We start from the raw sequence: 20523 nt of genomic DNA, 5'->3' as shown, positions 1-20523 counted from the left end.
CTGTAATAATACTCCTGATTTGCTTTTGAATACTGTGAAGTAAACTTGACCTGCTGTTGTCTTTTTTTGCTGCCCTGTCTGCTGCTTTGTTCCCTTTGCACTAAGCACTTTGAGTCGCCTTGTGCTGAAAAGTGCTATATAAATAAATGTACCTACCTACCTACCTTTGAAAGACAAAGACAAGGGCGAGACACAAAGAAACCCTGAGTAAATAAGTGTGGTGATTTGGCTTTTTTCCCTGGGTTTTGTTTAAGTTTTATTTTGATTTTAGTTCATTGGTTTTTGTTTTGTTTCTATTGTGTTTTGGTTGGACTCTTCTCATGTTCATTTTCACTCTCCCCCAGTCATTCACTTGTCTGTCAGCCACGCCCATCTACACCTGTCCTGACTCTGCAATCATTCCACCTGTTCCCACTCACCTCGTTATCCTCTGTGTTAAAAACCGGGTCACTCTTCCCATACCTCGCTGGTCCATTGTTTGATGTTTGTTTGTTGTTCGCTTCGCTCCGTGTTCCTGTTCTTCTGAGTTCTGTTCCATTTATGTATTTTATTTTAGTTCTTGTCTGTTTGCTGCCACGTCAGCTTTTGTTTTTGCTTCTTTTCTTTATTTAATAAATTAGTTTTGTCTTTAAGAATGAGTCTGCACTCTGGGTTCCTCTCCGTCATCACCACTCATCATGACAATAAGGAAGATGACCAGGTTTTAAAGGCAAAGGGTGATTGCAAAATGAACACAGGTGACTGATTACAAACAAGGAACAGGTGTAGGTGGTTGAGGCAGACTGCTAGGAACTACTGAGGGAGAGTGAGTGATGTACAAGGAACACAGGGAGCAGAATAATAGAAAACCTAATAAACACTGGAGAAATAAACTAAATTCAGGGAACAAAAGAAACTTGAAACAATAAAACCAATACAAAAGCAAACCCAAATCTTAAAATGCCCAGTCTGCTTTCTGAATGGCTTGGCTGTAAACTGGTAAGTGCTGAGCTTGAATCTGAGTAAATTATAGTTCTTAATGGTCCTATCTCTTCTACCCACTATACTGCTGATAATAATGCTAACATTTCCCCAGTGTATACTGATAATCCATTTCTAGTTTAATCTGAAATTCTGGTATGGTGATTGTGATTCCTATTTTTCAAGTTGGATTTCTGAAGTATCTGTGTAAATCTGAACGTATTTATAAGAGTTGCTGATATCGTTTTGCAGCATATGTGAACTAAAAATTAGTCCTTTATCCCTGTCTGTGGGCGTTAAATCTACTGATCCAACAAAGATGATAGAAACTGACAGCACCACCCAGTGGAGAATCTCACATTCTCAAACTCATCCTAGAAAGCAAAAGGATTAATAGAGAACAAAGAAAACCAGGAATCTGACATTTGTATAGTTGTGTGTTAAAAAAATCCAAACACAAAATTCAACAAAAAATATTTACTGTGCTTCACTTCAGGCAGCCTATAAGCCAAATAAGACCTAATAAGACACATACAGGATTTGTTGTTGTTTTTTTACTTCCTAATAAATCAAAAGACTGAAGGATTTACATCTGAAGAGAATTTTTTTGACAATCATAATTAGGATTTCACATAGTTTGGACAGTCTGATGGTCGGAATCTTGCTCTGAGAGAGTGACATCACAATCCTTATAGTTTTATGTCTAAGGCAAACACAAGTAATAAAATTACATCTTGAACAGACAATATCCTCACAAATGAACATGTTATCATAACAATGGTAGACATTCAGGCTCCACGTAGTTTACTTTGGGTTACTGACAAAACCACTGACAATCCTTATAGGAGCACAAACATAAAGGGTTAAAGCACATTTAAAGTACTGTGCACAAACATGGTGATTCTATGTTTCTTTGCATATAGGTGAAAAATCTGCCTGCAGCTGTCTTTGGTCTTTTGTTGCTTTACTCTATAGGCAAAAAAATCCTCCACAATCCATCATGTAACAAGACTGGCATCAAGTGCAATACTTAATTCAATACTTAAACCTTACCTCTCTGACTTACATGGACCTTGGTGTTCTCTAAAAGGATAGGGCACCAAAGTTTTATGTAGTTCTGTAAGAGATTTGTAAGAAAGGGAAATGTTTTATAACATTCTTGTCCACTGTTAGAGAGACTTTAGAAACAAAAATGAAATAAATTTATAGTTTTGTATTGAATTTTGTCAGTACTGAACTGATATGGAAGCTCTAAAAAGAAGATAATGAGCCGGTTGAAAAGAAAGTAAGAGCCAGACAAGACTGGATAATTATGCTCTTGCTTTCACAAACAATAGGTAAAGGATTTGATATTTCTGATAAACAGTAACTTCATTGACCTTACAGTATGTAAGCATTGTGAAGAACTGTGAATATACAGAACACTAAATGGAAATGTGCTTGAAAGGGTTTTGTTATTTCTCACACAGGTGTTTGCATCATTTTGCATGTTCTTTCTTTATGTTAATGTCTGTCCTATCAGGTTTGATGGTGACAGAGGCGAACAGACTCATACTGAAAACTAAAAAATAAACTAATTTATTAATACAAAACAAAAGCTGACGAGGCAGCGAAACAAAAACATAAACTAAATCCAGGTGCACAGATGGGGCGAGGACAAATGAACAATGATCCGACGGAGTAGTGGAGAAAGTGAACAGGTTTTAAACACAGAGGATAATGAGGTAAGAGGGCGCAGGTGAGTGATCATAATTACTGGCAGGTGGAGATGGGCGTGACAGGAAAGCAGATGACAAACTGGGGAGAGGTAGATGAAACAAACACAGACACGAGAGACACAGACAGAAAGAACAAGAACCAAACTAACAAGATAACTGAATAAAATAAACAATAAACTCAAAATGAAACACGAAGACAACAAACTGAACACAAAATCCCAAATCCTAACATGTCCAAAGCTGGTATTATTTTATTCTGCTTGAAGGCTTCTCATTCATTGAACAAAGTACTGCTATTAGCATTTCCTTATGGAGGATTTTAAAAAATCTGTTATATTCCAATTTCTATCTATGCTACAAAAAGCACAGCCGGACAGTGAAGGAAGAGAGACAGAGGCAATGTGTGAACAACATATTTCATCAAAGAGAGCACTATTATCTGTTTGTTTCAAGTGGTGTATTTGAAACCAGAAATAAATATGCCCTTATCTTAGCTGAACCCCGGAGGAAAGTGTCAGACCATCAGATTTAATACAGTGCATGTGATTTTCAAGTTGCCAGCATGTGTGCAGAAAACCTTCAGACTGACTCATTTTCACGTTACACAGTTATTCCAATTGAAAAGGCCTGACATTCTCATGGCTGCAACAGAAGTGCTACCGCTAGCTGCGGCTGCTTCTTGCAAGTAAACAAAACAGAAAACTCTATGTAAATAACTGTGAAATGTAAAACTGATAGTGATGTAAAGATTTTTAAAAGAACATTTGCGTGAACAGCTGTGAAATCTTTGAGTTTGGAATTATTTCAGACAGATAGTCTGGTGGAAGGAATACTTTGAGGACCTTCTCAGTCCCACCAATACATCTTCCGTGAAGAAAGCTGAGTCTGGGGTGGATATGCCCCTAACTGGGGCCGAGGTTGTTGAGGTAGTTAAAAAGCTCCAGGATGGCAGGATTCTGGGAGTGAATGAGATCTGGGCTGTCTTGGTTGATACACCTTTGCAACATTGCATGGACATCAATGGCTGTGCATTGGCAGACTGGAGGGTGTGTTTCATTTACAGGGGAATCAGACTCCTCAGCCTCCCTCGTAAGGTCTATTCAGGGGTGCTAGAGAAGAGAGTCCGGTCGAAGGTTGAACTTCAGATTCAGGAGGAACAATTCAGTTTCTTTCCTGGCCATGGAACAGTGGACCTACTCTTTACTATTACAAGGGTCCTCAAGAGGGCATGGGAATTTGTTCAACCAGTCTATATGCATTTTGTGGACTTGGATAAGGCATTTGACCCTGGGGTACCCTGTGGGAGGTGCTCTGTGAGTATAGGATTGAGAGTCTTTTACTACATGACCTATACAAACTGTGAGGATCTGGAGTTTTTGTCCCCGCCCTACTGACGTGGGCCTGAACTCTCCCCTCGCAGCTGGAAGTGATTCCCCTGATGAGCAGCACCTGGTATTTAAGGCTTCGGCTGGTTCCTGATCTTCGCTGGAGCATCGCGCCTTCTGGGTCAGGATCTCAGCCACTCATTCTGACACTAAGCTCATGGTTATTCTAACCTTTGTTTTTGTCCCTGCTTTGCTTCAGGTTGGCTAATCTTCTTATGGTGAACCCTGTCTGTTTGGAACCGCTGCCAAACTTACCTGAAAGGACTTACCTTGTGCTGGATCTCTGTTGCTCCTCTCCTGGATTGTCTCCTGTCGCCCTGCTTCGCTTCCATGCCACGTCATCCTCTCGGACCTGTAAGAAAACAGACTCTCAATATTCTTGCATATCAACCAGTCAAGTGCCACTAAAGTACCCAAGACTCACCTTGCTCCTGTTTGCCATTTCAGATCCTCCTGGTTGCGGCACTGTACATATATCACCACCTGTAAATAAACTCACTTACCTTTTTGAATTATGTCTCTGCGTCCTGGTTACCGGTACCACTCCTACGACACTATTCCTGGTTTATGTCACAAACGGTGCAGGAGTCTGGTCTCAATTGCCAGCAGTAAGTCGGACTTCTTCAGGGTGACAGTTGGACTTCGCCAGGTCTGCCCGTTGACACCGATTCTGTTCATAACTTTTATGGGCAGAATTTCTTGATGCAGCCAGGGGGCGGAAGCGCTCAGGTTCAGTGGCCTCAGGAGTCCGTCTCTGCAATTTGCAGATGGTGTGGTCCTGTTAGCGTCATCATGCTGTGATCTCCAGCTCTCAGTGAAGTGGATCGCATCCGAGTGTGAAGCGGCTGGGATGAGGATCAGCACCTCCATATCTGAGGAAATGGTCCTCAGTCAGAAAAAGGTGGACTGCCTCTCCAGGTTGGGATTGAGGTGCTGCCTCAAGTGGAGGGGTTTAAGTATCTCAAGGTTTAGTTCACGAGTGAGGGAAGAATGGAGCGTGAGACCGACAGGTGGATCAGTGCAGCTTCCACAGTATTGCATATTCTGCATCAATCTGGTGTGATGAAGAGGGGGCTGAGCTGCAAGGCAAAACTCTCTGTTTACCTGTTGGTCTACATTTCTACCCTCTCTTATAGTCACAAACTTTGGGTGGTGACCAAAAGAACGAGATTGCAGATACTGGCAGTTGAAATGAGTTTTTTCCGCAGGGAAGACCCAGGACACACTACAGAGTTTTTTGCCCCTTTTCCACTGGCTCTATTTCAGAAGCCCCACTCTACTCGTCCTATTACTTCGCTACCATTCCAAAATTGTCTATCGTTGTTTTCTTCGCACTTTATGCTTGCATCTGGCCACACCCATGACCAATGAGTGAACAGGAGCTAAGCTTGTGTCACCCACAAAATCAGGGCCGGCCCGCTGGCTCTACTCCAAAGCAGGGACCAAAAAAGCAGGGACCGGCCTAGAAAAAAATGCCGGTGGAAAAGCACGCAAAGCAAGCCGAGTAAAGTGGAGCCGAGACCTTTAGAGCCGGTGGAAAAGGGGCATATGTCTCTCGACTGGATTGAGAATGCCTTGGAATCCTTCCAGGAGAGCTGAAGGAGGTGGCTGTGAAGAGAGATGTCTGGGCTTCCCTGTTCAAGCTGCTGCCCCCACGAGCTGACTCTGGAACAAGTGGTAGATAATGCATGGATGACTGAATGGATGGATAGTCTGGTGATTTTTGAAGTGATGTTCTGTTACTTATTAAAATGTTACTTATTAATACCTTATTAGCTGTGACATCAGTCATAGAGCACAGTGTGGAGTAAAAAAGGGAAGGCCTTGATCTAGGCGAGTCTAATGGCTAGCCAAGGGCACACATACATTTGAGTAGTAACAAGAACATTGTTTTGTTAAAAAAAACAGCAACACACTGAACAATGAGCTAATATAGCGTTCTTTGACACAGGTAGGCCATTTTTGTGTTTTATAAACCTGAATTTAAAAAAGAAAAAAAAATGGGCCAACTTTCAGGTAGCCATTAGCCTAGCCAGTGCAGACTTCTGTCTTTTTTTCCACACTTCATGCTCTATGGCTGATGTCTTGGCTGATAATATACTAACTATTGAGAACTACTAGACAAAAAATCTGTTCAGAAATTACCAGACTATCTCTTTAAAATGCCAGCAAGAGACTTTGGTCTTGCCCACACTTGGACTCACTGTTTGCTCATCAGTCCTGTTCATTTCTCCAAACTAAGAGCATTCAAAGTGTTATCTACAACAGGGAAGATATTAATTATTCACAACCTTTTCACAGAACCTCACTTCAAAACATCTAAAGAATCTCTTCAATTTAAAATTATTTCTGCCAACTCAGTAAAAATGAGACCCATCATGACTAGAAAAAATAAAAGCAATCGTAAAATTATATGTTCACCCAACACAAGTTACATTTTCAACAAGAATTTTTTAAGTGTTAGATTTAAATACAACCCAAAAATGCATTTATCAAAATTGAACATAATATATTTATGTCATTCAAACTTATTTTTATTGAAGTCTGTCAAAGATGCCCACCCCAATTAGTCCCTTTCGATCAATCTCTTTTCTTTGGTCAGTTTAAGCGAGAAAACACATATTTGTTTTTGTCCACCAAACATATTCTCATACTAAAGGCCTAGCATTCTTTGAAGGAGTGCATATCACCTGCTGCTTTTCATAGTAGTTGTAGCCATTTTGGTGAAACCCTTAAAAAAATTTCCAAAGTATGTGTTGGGAATGACTCTCAGCTAAGACCACACCATATTTTTGCTCAATATCTGTAAAACTGACTGAATCATAGACATTTTTGAGTTTTTTAAGGTGATTTGGCTGTAGTGGCCATCTTGAATTGGGCTGGTTCCAAACATTCATCACTTCCAATGACTATTTCCTGAAAGTTTCATTAAAATTGATTCAGTGGTTCATGATACTGACAGTGGTGGGCGATAATAAACAGCAGCACCATTTTCCATTTAGGCTGCTTGTTTTCCTCTTTTTGTCTCCCTGGTGGCTCTGATCAAGCCCTGCCTTGCTTTTATATTGAACACACTCTGTACAGCAAGAAGAAAGAGAGGAACAGATGAAGCCCAACATTCCTCCCCGGCTCTGCCTCAGCTTGTATACAAGTTAACTGTTCCAGCCATGTCCACACTGTGAGGCTGAGGGTGTGTGTCTGTGAATCATGAGGGGCTGAGCTGAAGAGTGGAGTTTAAGCAGGAGGAGAAAAGGGAGGAGTTTGAGTGGAGGGGGAGTGAAGTGGAAAAAAAGGGACTGAAGAGAAAATACCCTGTAGGCTGTAGCTTGATACTGGGGTTTTCTGCCTAGTCTGGCATTCGAACACATAGGTGGTGGTCTCTAACACTGCTTGTCTCCCCTTACAGACTGGTCTGACTCCAGGGACTTTAAACAGACAGAGAAGAAGAACAGAGGCTGTATGCCGTAAAGAAACATATGAGTTTGTAAAAATAGGAGGAGTAAAGAATAGAAATCAAGAGAAGAAGCAAGAAATTCATCTAGAAGAGGTTTAAAAAGTTTTCACAAATCCATCAGAATGGCAACCGTGGAAGAACTGGACCTCTCAAATGCCCAGCTGGGACATCAAACCCTGACTGAAATTTCAGACGACGAGGTCAACCTCCCACCCTCAGATGATGAGGACAATGTCCTTGCTGCAGCAAAGAAAGACCAGTCCACTGAGGGGGACACCAATGAGGACAAGGATGAGGCAGGAAAGCTGGACCCGTTGGCAAACGGGGCCACAATTTTGTCCTTGCTTGACAAGATCATTGGAGCAGTGGACCAGATCCAGCAAACCCAGAATGGGCTTGAGACCAGGCAGCAGGAGATGGAGCGCTCGGTGACCAACATCCAGGGTGAGCTGACCAAACTGACCAAGAGCCACAGCACCACGTCCAATAGTGTCAATAAGATGATGGAGAAGGTGCGCAAGGTGAGCGTCAACGTCAAGACGGTCCGGGCCACGCTGGAAAAGCAAGGGGGCCAGATCAAGAAACTGGAGACCAACGAAGCAGAGCTGCTCAAGAGACGCAACTTTAAAGTCATGGTCTACCAGGTGAGAGATGAGCAAATACATCCTTCTGTGTTTCTAATTTTTGAGAGCATCACATCTGATGAGGGATGGGTGTGGCACATGGGTTCACCAACGATAAAGGGCTTATACTTATGAGCCTACTTTACAGTATGTGCTCTAGTTAATGGGTCACATATTAAAATGGTAAACCAGAACTAAAATGACCTAACTTTGCTGAGATACAGATGATTTTGGGTCAAAGTTCACAGTATTTTTAAATATCCTTGTCACTTTAAAGTAAAAAGCACAAAAAGAGTTAATTTTTCAAATACTTTTACCTGCTACTTTAGCATGTAATACCTTATTTATTTCTTGTTTTGTTGGTCACAAACAGTTTGGATGAATTCCTGAAGCAGATTCATCAAAATACATTTGGTTTATGGATTTTGACATGATGTTTAATCAAAGTATCATGCAAAACTATGAGGCTGTAATTAGCTTATAGTCAGAATATGAAGACAGATGAAGAAATTCAAATTTAGAGAGTGGTTGAAATTAAACGAAACCGCACATGTTGAAAGATATTGCAATGATAACAACATCAGATCAGATGGACAACAGTATGGAAACAGTGCTGGTCCCATGTCAACAGGGTGTGGCCTCCCCTCAGGCCTGGATTGAAGCAGTGGCTTGGTGCAGATTAGTCATATGACTGTTGTATCCTCTCCTGCAGCAAGTTGGAGCTGTGGTAACTGTCCCTCAAGATCCAGCAGATCAGAGCTGAATTGGAGTTGACATGTTTGCTGCCCTTCATGCACGGTCATTTGTAGCTATGTAGAACCAAGGTTCATCTCTGATCATGATATGACGCCATTCATCATCTGTTAACACCTCTCAGTTATGGCACCACTCCAAACTCAGGTGTCCCCACTCTGGTGTTCACAGCATCCTACACATGGAATGGTGAACCTTTAGTCCAGCTCATGCCAGTTGGTGAAACACAGTAACACAATGATGGCAGGTGCAGATGTGAAAGGATTCTGTAACCCTTGGTGCAAAATATGATTATCCTCCCTCGGTGTGGTCCTATGTTGGAAGAGCAGAACTTTTACTATGTGTGTGAGTGCCACCCATCGGTTCCAACATCAAACCATTGAGACATCTGTACGTCCTACATACAAGCAGTTGCACATGACCTGGCCTCATGCACACCAACAATGTGACCTCTATTAAACTCTATCAAGTGCTGGTAATACTATGAATCTACAAGGCAACTACCTCATAAAGCTATGGCTCCTCTTATGATGTCAATACTTAAGCCCTGGGATTCCAAATCTAGTTGTGCCAGCTCCTTGCAAATCGAATTATTTACATCCTCATCACTGCTCTGCATGTGGACCAAATTGTGCCTAATTTGGACCAATTCTTCTGGGTGCTGAACTTAATTTTTTTGTCAGAAAACATATTTAAAGACCTTTAAACATCCCGTTTAAATTTATCAAATTCTTTTTATTAGGATAAGACAGATGTTTGACGTCAAGTTCTATGTTGTCATGGTTTCTAATTTTTCAGGACAACTTAAATAAAAAAATACAACTTCTACACGGAAAAAAAAAAACAACCAAAAAACAAGCTCCAGGCAATGATGATTTGCTTAGCCTTTGAGCAGTTTTTAATTCATGCCCAAGGTAGGCACATTTTGGCATAGTACTGCATATTTAAACAACATTAAAAAACAGAAAAAATTATGGGTGTGTCTGTGATGAGTCTGCTCCTAAATGTAGTACAACACTACCTCTACTCACAGAGAGTATGAGCTTATAAAAGCTGCACATTTTGTAGATTTATATGGAATCATTAAGGTTTTTGCCCCACCATTAAAAAGAAATAGTTTGTTTAAAATAATATAGAGGAACAAAAAGGGCTACTGAAATGAGCAAAATGTTTAATTTGGAAAAAAAAGACATTTTGAAGGGCCCTGATTCCTTTGGAGTTTATGAGTTTCCAGTGTGTGTGTGTACACTGACTCTCATTTTTTTTAAAGTGGTACAAGAACATTCAGAGTTTCCACCGTTGACTCAGACATTACGAGTTGGACCGACTTCAGACTCAGTCCAAGAGCTGGGCATGAGTTTGTGTTTCAACTCAGTTAACCCTTAACGTCTAACTGTAAATGTACATTAAAATCCTTCTCATATGCCCACAGATTACTGAGAAATGTGCTTTGTCATCCTGGCATAGGAGGGTTTAATGTCTAACAATCTACAGATGAGCAGGGCAAAGCTGTAAACAAGGAAAGCTGATCTTATCATTTCACTGGAAGGAATTTAATGACTCTTTCTTCATTGGGGAATGTCATAAATCTACTTTTGATTTGTGGTTTATTTATGTTGCCAAAAAACAAAGAATTCATCATCATTTAGCATGCATGCACATTCACGTACGCACACAGTCACACACTACATTGTTCTGTTTTCAATATCCTGTGCTCCAGGGCTGTTCTTAAAGCTGAGGTGGCTTTTTAAATCGGCATTGGACAGACTCAGTTCCTCCTCCTGTGAGTTATAATTCTGTTTATCTGTTTAGGACTTGCAGATAATACATGGGACTCGTGACTTCATGAACAAGGCTCCCATCTGCTTTAGTGATGTGAGCACGTTTCGGTTTGGAAACAGGTTTAGGTAAATCTAGTCAAATTAAAATAGGATGATGTTTTTGCTGGCATACCAAATGCAACACTTTCTAATTAAGCCAAAATGAACTGGCATCATTTGACTTTCTACTTTATTTCAGTTAATAAAATATTTGAAACAACACATTGTGCGTATTATGTCCAACATAGATAGGGGAACAAAGCTCTCAGTGTTCAGTAAAACTTTGTTTCATTTTGTTAAACATTAAGTTCCCTTTGTAAAGGGAGGAACACATGAAGGGCAGAACAGTGGTTTAGTGGTTAGAACTGCCTCCGTCACAGCAAGAGGTTTCCCAAGTCTGTTTTCCCTCTGGAGTTGAATTTTCTCTGAGTGATTTTCTTTATTACCTTTTGTAAGATTACTGATGATTCTAAACTGGCTGTAGGTGTACTATGACTTTTCATGACTGAAATGAAGTTCCTCTAAACAATAATTCAATTCTTATGTAGTGGTGTTTTTGGAAATCTTACCAGTTGTAGACAACTCTTTGATCAACCTCAGTTTAGAGAAATAGAGTTCCATTTTGAGAGGAACGAACTAACCACTAGTTTGAAAACTGGCACTCATTTGGCTAGGCATTAACCTAGCCTGAATGAAAACCTTTGCCTTTTTCTTCACACTCTGTACCCTATGACTGATGTGATGCCTGATAAGGTACTAACTATTGATAACTACTAGACAAAACATCACTTTAACATTGACTGGACTATCCCTCTAAAACTGGCTTCAGAACATCATAGCAGTTCATGCAAACACTGTTTTACAGTATAAGGACTGTATATTCTGGAGCTCGATTCGGAACCCAGAAGTTGAAGCCGGAACGGAACCAGCCTTCTATGTAGACAGGTTCTATTACAAGTTTAGGTTGTGGGGCTGCAACCTGATAACAGGTTGTTACCTTTTCAATCACAGTGTAACATGACACTCCTTTTTAAAGCCTCAAATAACTAATTAAGACTAAACATCCTAAAAAATGTATATTTGAACATACAGCAGCAAGATAAAACTACTCAAAGCAACAAAAAACAACACCTAAAAGAATATCCGAAGTGTATGTTTATTTTTAGTCTGGAAAATGTCCCATTTGTTTACATGGAGGGGCAGGACTAGGGGGCATCTATTTTGTGACTTCAACTTCTGGCTTCCGGTCCTTTCTCTAAGTATAATACACCTCAATGGCATGGACAAGTTCATGGTTTTGAATCAGCTGCATCACATTGTTTCATCTAAACCAATGCAATGAAGGGACAGTTTAGTGACCACAGCTGGGGTAAATGAATTATGATCTGGTTGTCAAAGCATGGCGGGGCAGGCTGAAGTCTAGGGCCGAGACAGATAAGTGACCAGCTTGCATTCAAATGCCATTTGCTCCATAAAATGGGTAGATGTGCTGCAGAGAGACACAAAGGTTAAGAAGCACTAACAGAAACTCTCTTGTTGTGCACTTTATTGTATCTTCCTTTCAAAAGCATTTATCTGCTAAATGTTTACAGTTACTGGAAGACTAAAGTCAGAACGACACTTTGACCCGGAGAATGGTTTTCTTTTGTTTTTGATGCCTAAAATACCAAATGGTGTTAGCAGAAGGCCATCCAGCATCATTATGAGGAGAGAATTATACAATATGTGGGAGTGTGAGAGCAAAAGATAAGCTGAAAAAGAGGATGTGTCTTTCCACTTTGTACAGGGAGTGGATGGGTGTGTCATGATGAAGACCAGAGACCATATTTAGACAGCTGATTCATAGCAAAGGAATCTCTAGCTCTCTGTTTTTACCTCCTTCAGCTCACATGGAACCAATCACAGCTGTGGTTTTCTCTCTTCTGCACTACTTTACCCTCCAGTGGCAACCTTACATCATGCCCTTACTTCTCCTTTGTATCCCCATTTCTTTATTATACTTTCACTTTTTTTAATTTAGGCACTTTAAACTTTACTGGACTATTTTATTAAGTTATTTTTATTGTGTGAATGCTGAGTCAGCATTCTGTTCAACACTATTGTTTTACTTTTGTTTAATTTTCTATACATTTTTTTTTTGCCAGTCCATTTTTTTCTGTGTACTTTGTGCTATTTTAGCCATTCTTATATCTAAATCTTCAGCTTCTTCAGGAAATGGCCACTATGACTTTGGGTTTTTATACTTTTCGAAGTATTTATTTTACTTACAAATATTGTGCCCAAAGAAATACATTGAGATCTCAGTTCCTCCAAAACCATCAATCACTTTCAAATCTGCTTTACCGCACTGGCTCTATTTTTGTCTTTTTATGCTACTTTTAGGTTTTAGCTACTATTCTGCTACTTTTAGCTTTAAGCTAGCGTTATACTACTTTTAATAACTGTTCTGCTCCTTTTAACTTTTAGTTATTGTTCTGTTACTTTTACCTTCTTGCTAGCCTTTTGCTACTTTCAGGTTTTAGACAGATTTTTGTTATTTTGTGCTTTTACCGAGTTTTTTGCTACTTTTAGCTTTTTGCTACAGTTTTGTTTCCTTCAGCTAACATTTTGCTATTTGTAGCTTATAGCTAGCATTCTGTCTCTTTCAGCTTTAACAACTCAGTTTCAGCTTCTTCACTAAATTTTCAATAGTCATTCAGGGCTCAGCATTCACACTGTATTTTAACAGAAAATGCAGTTTTTAGATAGTTTTTTAAAAATATTTAGTTTTTAGCTAGCATTTAGCTACTATTAGCTTTTACCTAGCTTTTTGCCTCTTTTGGCATTTAGGCAACCTTTCGCTACTTTTAGCTTCTAGTTAGCCTTTTGCTACTTTTATGTTGTAGCTAGTGTTTTGCTACTTTTGGTTTTCCAGTAACATTTTGCTTCTTTTAGTTTTAGCTAGTATTTTGCTCTTTTTAGCTTTTAACTACTTTCCTGTTTATTTAAGCTTTAACAACTCAGTTTCAGCTTCTTCAGCAAATTTCATGAAAGTCATTCCACTCTCAACATACATATTGCATTTTTGCAGAAAATGCAATTTACTTAGTTTCAATTTAATTTATTTATAAGCCTATTGTGCATGTTTTTGAACTGTGGAAAGAAACTAGAGTACCGTATTTTCTGCACTGTAAGGTGTGCTTGATTATAAGACGCACTGTCAATACATGGTTAATTTTCGAACATTTGTCATATTTAAGGTACACCAGACTGTAAGGCACACTGTCATTCTTTGAGAAAATTGAAAGCTTTTAAGTGTGCCTTGTTGGTACACTCACCAACAATAACAACAACAGACTCTGTAATTGTTGCTTTTATTTTTTTGGGGGGGGGGGGGTCTTCAATTTCATTTTTAGCACCTGCAGCAAAAAGGCGAAGGTGGACAATATTGTATTTCCTGTATCTCTGTGTGCCCGTGTGCCTGTCTGTTACCAAAGCGTTTCATGACCCACTGGATAAATTTTAATGGAACTAATGACCGACTGTACATCCACAGCGGATTAATTGATGGCTGCCACAGCCAACTGACCTTAAAAAACACATAAATGCCCATAACTTTGTCAGGTTTTGACACGATTTCAGGTGTTGCCAAACGTGAGTACCCAGGAGGCGGACAGAACACGGGAGACAAGGTGAAAAAATAATATTTATTTTGTGCCAGGAAGGTAAGGGGAACAGGATCTGAAAAAGAGTGCAGAATGATTAGTCCTTTGAGCTGCTAGAGGTTCAGAGACGGAGCTAACTATAGGTGTAGCGTGGAGGCTTACGACAGGTGGTAGGGAGTGAGCTCTGAGGTGCGGTTCCAGGAATCCCAGGAGAGTATTTACAAGGTACAGGTAAGTCGTTTGCAGGTGGAGATCGGTTGTGGTTTCCAGTTCCCATCGGTGGATATTTACACGAATCTGGCGGTGGTTTGTGGATGACAGGCAGGCCTCGGTGTTGAGCCAGCAGGTAGGCCTCCGAGAAGAAGCATGGAATCTTCGGATCTTCAGCAGGTTAGCCGGATCAGGTAAGTAGTAGCAAGGCTTCCAGGTAAGTAGTGCTCGGGTGGCAAGATGGTGAGCAGAGACAGGATTACTGGTAAGTAAACAGAAGACAGGCACAGGTCAGTAACTTTCAGAATCTCATAACTTGGTTTTCTGGCTGAGACCGTTTACCCAAGGTACTCGATGCTTCAGCGAAGAACTGCTCTTGGTGACTGCCTCAAGAACCCTGGGACTGGATGATGAGAACCTGCTGCAGCTGTGAGTAATTAGGAGGCCGGCCCATGAGACGATCCGAGGGAGCAGAAACAGGTAACAATGGCAGATTGCCACAGTTTTACAGATATTGAGCTAAACTTTGGTGTGCTAGTAGTTGAGAGTGATATCCAACACAGAATCTGTGCTGGTAGATTGTACAAGATCTCTATTTAAAATTTTGCCATTACCTTTATTGCATCAACTCTGACTGTCTGATTGCAAAATATCTCATGCACCACTGGACAAATTTTCATGAAATGTTTAGGAAATATTCTTTCAGCTATAACTGATGATACTGAACTAAAGTTCTATGTGGTAGTAGCTGAGAGTTGTTCACAACGCATTGTGCAAGATCTGATGTGATTGAGCAAAACGTTGTTTTAAAGGTTTGAGCAAAATTGCTTCAACTCTGTCATTTCTCAACATAAGATGGTCTTAGTCTAAAACTGTGGCATGAAATGTGGCGTGTGATATGCAGTCCTTCAAGAAATTCTTGACCTTTAGCTTTTGTCAGTGACTGCACTATAACATATGAAAGACACTGATCTGAAGCATTTACAAACTAGATGTTCTGAATGTTACAAGTGCAAGGCTGCAAAGCACACGGTTCACTCTTTCATTCTGAAAACAGTCCAACTCACAAGACATTTAGTATTTAAATCCAGCAGGACTGAAGCCATACACACAGGTCTATGAGCTCCTTATATGGGCATTTTGGTCAGAAATGTTCCCCCTTGTTTCACAGAGAGGATCCTAGCATTGTTCTAGCTGACAGAGAGCACATTGTTCACAGTAAGGAGGAAAAGTGTTAATGTTGGGCAGCTTGGAAAACTCCATTTAAATCAAAAAACAAGGAGGAAATGAAAGAGAAGCAGAGAATGAGGGTTGGAGGATAAAGCAGGCAGAGACAGTAGAGAAGAATCTAAAAATAGCAGCTATCACATACTTGTTTGATTGTGAGAAAGAAAAGACCTTTCAGACACTGTGTTCCCATTTGGTTCCCTGAGTTTATTTAAGACGATGTATTTTGAGGCATATTTAAATATGTTGTTCATTGTCACTTTATTATTCAAAAATTAAAGTTGGGCAATCATTCTGTTGCCAATTTTTCTGTGAATTTTTGAGACAGGCTGGAACAAATGAACTTTAAAAAGTGCTTTTGTCAATTCTTTGTTGGAGAAACTGTCAAAAGAGGGGGAGACGGAGGCGAACCCAGAGCGCAGACTCATCCTTCTTTTTAAAGAAAAGTGATTTATTTAAGTAAAAATAAACAAAACAAAAAGCTGGCGTGGCAGCAAAGAAAAACAAATATAAAATACAAAATGTCGAGGCAAGGCAAGGAAACAACAAACATGGCATAAGGACGGAATGGAATGATCCAGTGAGGAATGGAGAAACAGAGACTGGTTTTAAAGGCAGAGGGAGAGATGTCAATTGGTTTCAGCTGTGGACATGAGGAGGAGCAGGTGAAGTGGGCGTGGCAGGCGTGACCGAAAAGTTACTGGGGAGGAGTGACTAGTGGCGAGAAAGAACACAGAAACCCAAAAGACAACCAAACCTAAACAAGAAATTCCAAACAAATAACAGAAAACAAAAACACCAACATTCATGACAGAAACTAAAAGTTCAACTTGCTGCTTGCAACAATCTTAATTTTCCTGACGTATTAATCAACATTAACACTCCCTCTGGGCAATTGTGTAAAGGAGAGAGCTCAAAACCCCCAAACAACTCCCTACCAACTACATCGTACCAACATTCCCCCTTTGTCTCAACCTCGTCTGCCAAATCTTCCTGATCCTGAACCAATATAATCACCGGAAACAAAACTTAAAACCTGAAGAAAGACAAAGATGCTTCCATAAAAACACATGGATCTACTGTGGACAAACCAGACATTGCCCTGATAGGTTGAAAAGGGACTGCCCACCAGTAGGTCCGGGGATACATGTTCCTCTGTTCCCCATTTCCTGTTACTTATGAGTCTGTTTTAACTAGTCCACCTTACCGTTACAGGCATTAGTTGACTCTGGTGCAGGGCAAACCTTTATTGATGAAGAACTTTTTAAACAGAGGAAAACATCAACTAATCCTCTCTCTAAGTCACTTTCTGTCTCTGCTCTCAACGGACAAGTCCTTTCCATCATAACCAGTCAGGACCCATCCATGTTGTTGTCTCCGGTAGCGATTGAGAAGTAGGTGAATTTTTTTTTTGATCATTTCCTCACCTCACTAACCCTAATTTTCAGCTACCCATAGTTAGAAAAGTACAATCCAGTCTGCCTGTCCATCTGGCTACAATCTGCTGTCCCTACCTCCAATTTTTACCCTAAGTGTACCCTTAAGGAATTCAATGATTTTGCCAATTCTTACCATTGATTCAGCAAAAAATATAGTCAAACTGTTTCAAGACTCATCTCCATCACTCAACTTTTTGTCTGGTTGCCTGAAGCTGAACAGGCATTTTAGAAACTAAAGGAACCCTCCACTTCTGCACTGGTCCTGGTTCACCCTGAGCCTTAGAAGTAATTTGTGATAAAAGTGGATGCATCAAATGCCAGAGTTGGAACTGTTCTCTCTGAATGTGTAGAACCTGATGGCAAATTATCGTACTCCTTTTGCCTTTTTCTCCCACCGTCTTTCCCTGCCAGAAAGAAACTATGGTATGGGTAACTGAGAGCTACTTGTTATTAAGATTGCCCTAGAGGAGTGGCTCCACTGGCTAAAAGAGTCCAATTTACCCTTCATCAGAATAAGAGAAACCAGTTGCTAAAATTTGCAAACCAGCAACTAAAAGCGAAAATTAGCAAATCAGTAACTAAAAGCTAAAATTAGTATAAATGTAGCTACATAATAAAGTTATTAAGACATTTAGTAAAAGCTACATTTAAACACATAAAAAGCTAAAAATGAGGTAAGTGTGCTGAAGCTACTGCTATGCTAATTTGAGCTTTTAGCAGTTGTCTGTTAAATTTAGCTAAGCAGTGTCTAAAAGCCCAAATTAGCAAGCCGGTAGCTAGAAGCCAAAATGAGCAAAACAGTTGCTTAAAGCTAAAATTAGCAAAACATTTGACAAAATCTAGGATTAGCAAAACAGCCCAAGAAACTATAAGCAGAGAAACAATAGTGTGAATGCTGGTTCAACTTTTGTATGCGTGCCTGTCATCATTCTTTGTTATTTTTTGGTAAGTCAGTGTGTAAGTAGTAATGTTTACAGCGCGCCTTCACATGATTTGCTGCTTCTTACTAATTGACGAGGGAAGAAGCTTTCCAGTGACCTGATGAGACATGCAGATGAGTTATGAGTACAGAGTAGAGAATGCGAGTGCATTTTTCTTTTCATCACTGTGCACATACCTTATGTTGTTCCTGAATGTTGTGACTGATACCCATAACACATTGTACTCTGAAACCACTGTGACTGAATGCTAGTTGTCAGGGTGACGAGGCGTCCATGTTTCTATGAGACCAAACAAACCTTTGTCTCATGTCCAATGCCCCACAAACTCAGATGATATCCTACATTTTATTGGCTCAGCTTTTCACAAATCAACAGGGCAGGACAGCTACTTTTCTAAAAATGATGCTTATAGTCAGAGGGAAAGAAAGCAGAGAAGGTTATACATTATATGGGCTGTGTTTTATGTCAAATTGTGATCACATAAGTCAAGTGGAGCTTAAAGGGATACTTCAGATTTTTGACTTGAGATTCGAGATGCAGTATATCCTATAGCAGAACTAAATGAATGGCTACTAGAGGGGGATAATTTAATATCCATCCAGTTTCATGACAAAATGTTTTACAGCTATTTGTCTCTTCTTTGCTGTCACATACACAATACTTATTCTGGTTGGTTTGGATTTACAAAAATATACAATAAGCATACACAGGGAGGAGTTACTGACATAAATATTGCCCTCTACATAACAAAGCAGCCAACTTACAGCTTCTAACAAGGAATTTTGTGGACAAGCATACAATATACACACTATAAAAAAGGAGTTAGAAGCAGAGATATTTAATTTTCTGCAAAATTTGCAGAGTGAGTGCTGAGTGCTGAAATTTCTTAAAGAAGCTTTGTTGGTAAAGATGTTAAAGAAGAATTGTTAAAGTTAAAACAAGCCGATCAAAACCTGAAAGATTCAAAACAGGCGCTCGAATGATCAAAACACAAGTTCAAACAATTCAAACAGAAGCTAAAAACTAAAATTAACTAAGCAGTAGCTAAAAGCTAAAATTAGCAAAACAGCATCTAAAAGCTAAATGTAGAAAATTAGTAGCAAAAAGCTGAAACTAGAAAAAGAAAATATCTAGAGACTAAATGTAGCTAAAACTACAATTAACAAAACTGTAGCTAAAAGGAAAAAATCTGCAAAATTGTAGCTGAAAGCTAAAATTAGCAAAACTAGCTAAATGGAACTAAGAAGAAAAAAAGACAGAATAGAGCTGAAGTAGATTTTACAGAACAATGTTTTTGAAGGAACTGAAGAAATCTCAATGTAGTTCTATGAGGAAAATGTTTATAAATTAAGTTAAAAAATTTTCAAAGTATAAAAGTTATAAATACCTAGAGTCATAGCACATTATTCCTGATCAAGCTGAATGTTTTGATAAATGAGTTGTTAAAAGAAATAGTTTGATGTACAGACGAAACCCTAAACAGGAAAACAAAAGTGTCAGACAATCAAGCGTAAACAGTACATGTGATGATCTGTCGGGGATTTCCAGTAAGAACAAACCAGACTATCACTGCCTGATGTTCATGCTTCAAAATGCCAACATGCAAAATCAATCTGCTCTAAAGCTGCTCCCCCAGACATCTTTGTAAGAGCTATGTTCAAAATCCATGCCTTACACTTGAAAACATTTGGTTTTTAATCTTCAGTCAAATATCTGTGAGTCATAGTCAGAAGCTTTGGTTATTAACAGCATTTTATTTGTTCCCTCAGATGTTCCTCTCCATCATGTGATTCCCATTTTGAATGGCCAGTTACATTATGACCAAACACAGAGGAACATTTCTACTACGCCACCAAACAATCCGTTTTTAGCTCTCTTTTTATTTTAGGGTTTAGTTAAGTTTCAACTCGTTTATTTAGTTTATAGAACATCTGGCTACTGCAAGAGCTGTGCAAATATTACACAATCAAAGCACTCTCATATTTCAGTATACTTAAAAAAGTGGATTTTTATTTTTGTCTATGAAACAGTTTCCTGAACTCAACATAACAAATGTGACAAGGCGAGGCTTGGCAGAACTCAAACTCACAGCGACACAGTTTTAAGGATTTTATTGCCAGGAGATTGGAAGTAAGCTCAAAGTCTTTGATCGACTCACTCACATGATCGGCTAGTGGCAGAACCGGAACTGGTAAGTCCACTCTAGCTGGGTTTTGCGTTGCAGACTGGCAGGTCTGAAAGGGGCTGAGGCGAGAGGGAAAGTCCAAGTCCAGGCGTGAGGTCGTTACCGGTAGGTCAGAGTTCCGAAGCCAAATCCAGACGGGGAGAATCCAAAAGGCGAGGTCCAGG

At 39.7% G+C, this 20523-nt stretch overlaps 2 protein-coding genes and 1 long non-coding RNA gene across 3 annotated transcripts in view; 1 reads left to right on the top strand and 2 right to left on the bottom strand.

Annotated features, from left to right (window-relative positions):
* The window catches only part of LOC108245167 (V-type proton ATPase 116 kDa subunit a1), a 46533-nt gene extending 41613 nt beyond the window's left edge, over positions 1 to 4920 (bottom strand). Inside the window, exon 1 of the mRNA XM_037981605.1 lies at positions 4333 to 4920. The gene's annotated coding sequence lies outside the window, so the exon portion shown is untranslated. The remainder of the gene's footprint in view (positions 1 to 4332) is intronic.
* A 2461-nt stretch (positions 4921 to 7381) lies between these two features.
* LOC108245169 (caveolae-associated protein 1) overlaps positions 7382 to 20523 on the top strand; it is a 26318-nt gene continuing 13176 nt past the window's right edge. Inside the window, exon 1 of the mRNA XM_017431861.3 lies at positions 7382 to 8161. Coding sequence (XP_017287350.1) covers positions 7640 to 8161 — 522 coding nt within the window. The 5' untranslated portion in view covers positions 7382 to 7639. The remainder of the gene's footprint in view (positions 8162 to 20523) is intronic.
* Positions 14065 to 19290, bottom strand: LOC108245170. Its single transcript, XR_005234005.1, has 2 exons — positions 14520 to 19290; positions 14065 to 14433 (listed from the first exon to the last, which is right to left on the bottom strand). It is a non-coding gene; the product is annotated as an uncharacterized LOC108245170 (long non-coding RNA).

The sequence above is a fragment of the Kryptolebias marmoratus genome, linkage group LG2 (genome assembly GCF_001649575.2).
Source record: "Kryptolebias marmoratus isolate JLee-2015 linkage group LG2, ASM164957v2, whole genome shotgun sequence".
Classification (NCBI taxonomy): domain Eukaryota; kingdom Metazoa; phylum Chordata; class Actinopteri; order Cyprinodontiformes; family Rivulidae; genus Kryptolebias; species Kryptolebias marmoratus.
The sequence above is the reverse complement of the archived record's forward strand: the minus strand, read 5'-3'. Positions and strand labels throughout refer to the sequence as shown.